At 60.5% G+C, this 4,044-nt stretch overlaps 1 protein-coding gene across 7 annotated transcripts in view; it reads left to right on the forward strand.

The window, feature by feature from the left end:
• Positions 1–4,044, forward strand: part of FARP2 (FERM, ARH/RhoGEF and pleckstrin domain protein 2) — a 69,969-nt gene that overhangs the window by 64,270 nt on the left and 1,655 nt on the right. For 3 of the 7 annotated variants that reach the window (XM_025045444.1, XM_025045446.1, XM_025045445.1), the window contains exons 21-23: positions 1,979–2,268; positions 3,211–3,329; positions 3,590–3,750. In XM_025045444.1, coding sequence (XP_024901212.1) covers positions 1,979–2,268; positions 3,211–3,329; positions 3,590–3,750 — 570 coding nt within the window. The remainder of the gene's footprint in view (positions 1–1,978; positions 2,269–3,210; positions 3,330–3,589; positions 3,751–4,044) is intronic. The other 4 variants (XM_025045448.1, XM_025045449.1, XM_025045450.1 and 1 more) reach the window with 2 other exon arrangements.

The following is a 4,044-nucleotide window of genomic DNA, read 5'->3' on the forward strand; positions in this document are numbered from 1 at the left end:
CCGCCATGGTCCCTGTTCTTCACACACATTGTGAAACGTTAAAGACGCCAGCCCACCCTCGGCCCTTTTCACGTTGCCTGCAGGTGGTTTTCCGGAGTGCGACTTAAACTGTCTTGACCGTGATCGTCTTGTTCCTAAAAGAGCATCTCGCACGTCCTTGTCGAAGGAGTGAATTTAGATGTTTTTGTGTCAGAGCTGTCCCTCCTTCCCTTAGGGTTCCTGTCCCCGGTGCTGCCTGAGAAAGTCCTTTCTATGCCCAGACCTTGTCAGCACCTTGTTTCATGGTGCGTCATGGTTTAATTTTTCTCCATAAACCTACCTAAAATGTCGCATCGGATGACGTCCGGTTGGGACGTGAGCTCTGCCCGGGCCGTCAGTGTCCCGTCTCCCGTCAGGCCCTCGTTCCTCACCAGTCTGGGAGGCTGTCTTCACCCATGGGCCGCCCGCGTCTCTCACTCGGGCTCTTCCTGGGTGCCCTGTGCCCCTCTCCGCCCTGGCACCCATCGCCACTCTTTCAATTCGTGGGATCCTAAGCGTGAATAAGGTTCATCCCTTATTCGTCCTCCTTTGTAGAAAGGTTTTTTGCTATTCTCAGGTATTTAATTCTGCCAAATAAGTTTTGGAATCATTTGGACATGTTCTTTCAAAACACCATAGGGATTTTTGTGGAAATTGCGTGACAGTCATGTGCTGCTTGATGACGGCACGCGTTCTGAGAGGCGTCATTCGGTGATTTCATCGTTGTGCAAACACTGTGGAGCGACTTGGCCGAGATGGCACCGCCTACCACACCCCTGAGCTGTGCGCGCAGCTGCCGCTCCTGGGCTACCGGCCTGCGCAGCCGCGGCCACAGTGAACGCCACAGGCAACTGTAGGGTGATGCTGAGTATTTATATAGCTAAACATAGAAAAGGCACAATAAAGATACAGTATAAAAGATAAACGTGGGAAGAAAAGATTAAAAAAATGGTATGCTGTATAGGGTACGCACCGTGAATAGAGCTTGGGGGCTGGAAGTTGCTCGAATCAGCGAGTGGGTGGTGGGTAAGTGTGACGGCCTCGGCCATGACCGTGCGTGACTGCAGACTCTGAACGCCGTCCACGTAGGTTATGTGACGGCCTCGGCCATGACCGTGCATGACTGCAGACTCTGAACGCCGTCCACTTGGGCTGCACTAAATTTATAAGGCAATGTATTAAATCAAGCACAAGAGAAAGTAATAGTCAAGATGTGTGAGGCTGCCACAGGCGACGCAGCTTCCTGCTGTACAGCGAGCCCTTCTTAGCCGTAGAGACAACGGTGAAGAGCGTAGCATAGTAAACACGTTACCATCAGGTGTCAGCTCTGCGCGTAACTGCGGGCAGTATTTTCACGCGGCTGGCAGCACAGTAGCTTTGCTTACCCCAGAGTCACCTCAAACACTGGAGCAACGCATTGTGCTAGGATGGTGCGGCAGCTGTGACGTCACTAGGTGACAGGAAGTTTTCAGCTCCACAATGATCTTGGGGGCCCACCGTCTACATGTGGCCTGTTGTTGACTGAAACGTTATGCGGTGCATGGCTGGATTTGCACATTAACCGACATCTCGGTCACCTCCCCGGCCATCGCTCACGTTCATTTCAGATCTTTTATGTCCAGTGGCAGGCTCAGTGGTCAGCGTTGCAGAGTCCCTACTTGTTTCCCTTTGACTCTGTGATGGGTCATTTCCAGTGTCAGCTCCCTCATGTCAGACCCTCACAGCCCGGGGACAGCCTCGCTGGTCAGAGGGCAGTTTGCTGTCCGTGCTTTCAGGTTCGATCAGGTAATGTCATTGTGAAGCTGTTTCGCTTAGTCACTGACCGCCGGGACGCATCTGCGGAGGTTTTTCTCTGGACCTGCACACGCTAGGTGTTGGTCCCCAGTGTGCGATGTGAACTGTGCGACTCCCTCTCTGGTGACGGTAGTGCTCACCGTTTCTCCCTGTGCTTGATTTTCAGCTAATAGTGCTGGACCCACCGGTGAGTAGTCGGGTGCCCTGTGGCCCACCGCCCGCCCGCCTGGGTGGCAGGCGCCGTGGCGTGGGGACTCTTCGTGCCTCCCGTAGCCCCCGTAGTCAGCGTAGACTTGGCCAGCGCAGAGCTCCCGCGCCACTGCGTTCGGCCAGCCCTGCTACACTCTACACTCCCACCCCTGCCTGCCCGCAGGTGGAAGCCAGCGAGGACGCGCGGTCTGTCCCACACTGCTTCACCATTTACGCGGCTCCGAAGACCATCGTGGTGGCAGCCAGGTAAGGAGGCCAGGAGCGGGGCCTCCCTGTCGCGGCCAAGTCCCCTCAGAGTTGTGGGAGTGACGTGTGTCCCTGGAGGCGTCGTGTGTCCAACGTGCTTCTCCACTGGTGGGGCTTGGAGGGCACGTGACACTTGCGAACATGCCCGCGACTGGCCATGGCGCTCACAGCACTGGAGGACGGCCAGTCTCCAGGAGCACGAGCTCTTGGCACACCGGCAGCCCAAGGGGCAGCCCGACAGGCCAGTGGGAAGAGCCTAGCCGGGTGGCCACGCCAGGGTCCCCATCTGCATCCTGCCCCCAGGGCTGTGCAGCACGAGGCTCATCAGGCCCAGCTCAGGAGCAAATGGCCACTTTCCCTGCCCCCCGCAACCCCAGGCAGCAGGAAGAAGACCTGAGCCCCAAGGTTCAGGGCAGCCCTGCCTCAGGCACCAGCACCTGCTGTGCTCAGTCCCTCCCCTGGGGAAGCCCAGTGAAACCCAACTTGTAGCTTCCACCCTGTAGTGTCCTAGCCCAGGGGTCCCCAGCCTCCCGGGCCACGGATCTGGAAGGTCTGTGGCCCGTTAGTATCTGGCCGCACAGCAGGAGGTGAGCGGCGGGCCAGTGAGCGAAGGTCCATCTGCATCTGCAGCCGCTCCCAGCGCCGGCGTCACCACCTCAGCTGCGCCTCAGATCCTCAGGCATTAGGTTCTCACGGCACCCGGCCCTGGGGCCGGAAAGGTTGGGGACCGCTGCTGTAGAGCCCCGCTCCATGCTGGCAGTGCCAATCCCTGGGGGATACAGGCTGGTCCACCAGCAGCACTCCCGGCAGCCCTCTGGACCCGCAGACGGGACACGGGGCGACACAGGCACCCGACCCCCTGACCTACCCCCTACGAGGTCGGCGCGAGGGGCCCTGGCCGCGCTCTGCCAGCCAGCCCTGAGCCTCGGCCCTGCCCCACAGCTCTCAACTAGAGAAGGAGAAGTGGATGCAGGACCTGGACTCCGCCATCGAAGCGGCCAAGGGCGGTGGCGCCACGCCCCTGGAGCTGCCAGGCAGCGTGGTGTGCACCCCGCCCCGCAGTGAGTTCCCCCCGAGACCCCTAGGGCGCCCAAGGAGGCTCTTCTGCAAATCGGTTTCCTTGGGTGCGGGCTGTCCCCTGCCCCCAGGTGCTCTTCTCACAAGGACCATTCCGGGCCACGTTCCGGCCACGTGGTCTTGCCCTCCGCCTACGCCTGGCCTGGGCCCGAGGGCTCCCCTGCCCCCGAGGCCCATCCCCTCTGTGGAGGGCCCAGCCCAGCCAGCCCGTCCCCTCTGAGCGGACAGCCGCCTTCTCCCCCAGGATCCTCCGACGAGGTCCCTCTGGAGCAGGAGCTAGCCCATGCTCACAGCACCCGCAGCCCCCCGGAGGGGCAGAGCACGCTCCGGGCCAACAGCACGGCGCACGTGTGCTGGTGCCGGAGCACCAGCGTCTCCAGAGCCGACCACAGTGCGGCTGTTGAGGTACGGCGGGCGTGAGCACCTCTGCTGTGCCAGCTGCTGACGAGGCCGGGCCAGGCCCCCAGGCCGCCTGCCCGGGGCAGGAAGCCTGCTTGGGCACAGCAGCCCAGGGTTTGCCTGGGCTGAGGGGGTGACAGTTGCTCAAGGCTGGTGCAGACCAGTGAGGAAAACTAGCCATGTGCTGGGAAGAGCCAGGGTGGTGTCCCCAGGGTTCTCAAAGGGACCGTCACTGGGGGCTGTTGCCTCCGTCACTTGGCTCCAGCCATTCGCCTTTCAGTGTGGTTTCTGAGCTTCTGC

This window comes from Pteropus alecto, unplaced genomic scaffold (genome assembly GCF_000325575.1).
Source record: "Pteropus alecto unplaced genomic scaffold, ASM32557v1 scaffold143, whole genome shotgun sequence".
Taxonomy (NCBI): domain Eukaryota; kingdom Metazoa; phylum Chordata; class Mammalia; order Chiroptera; family Pteropodidae; genus Pteropus; species Pteropus alecto.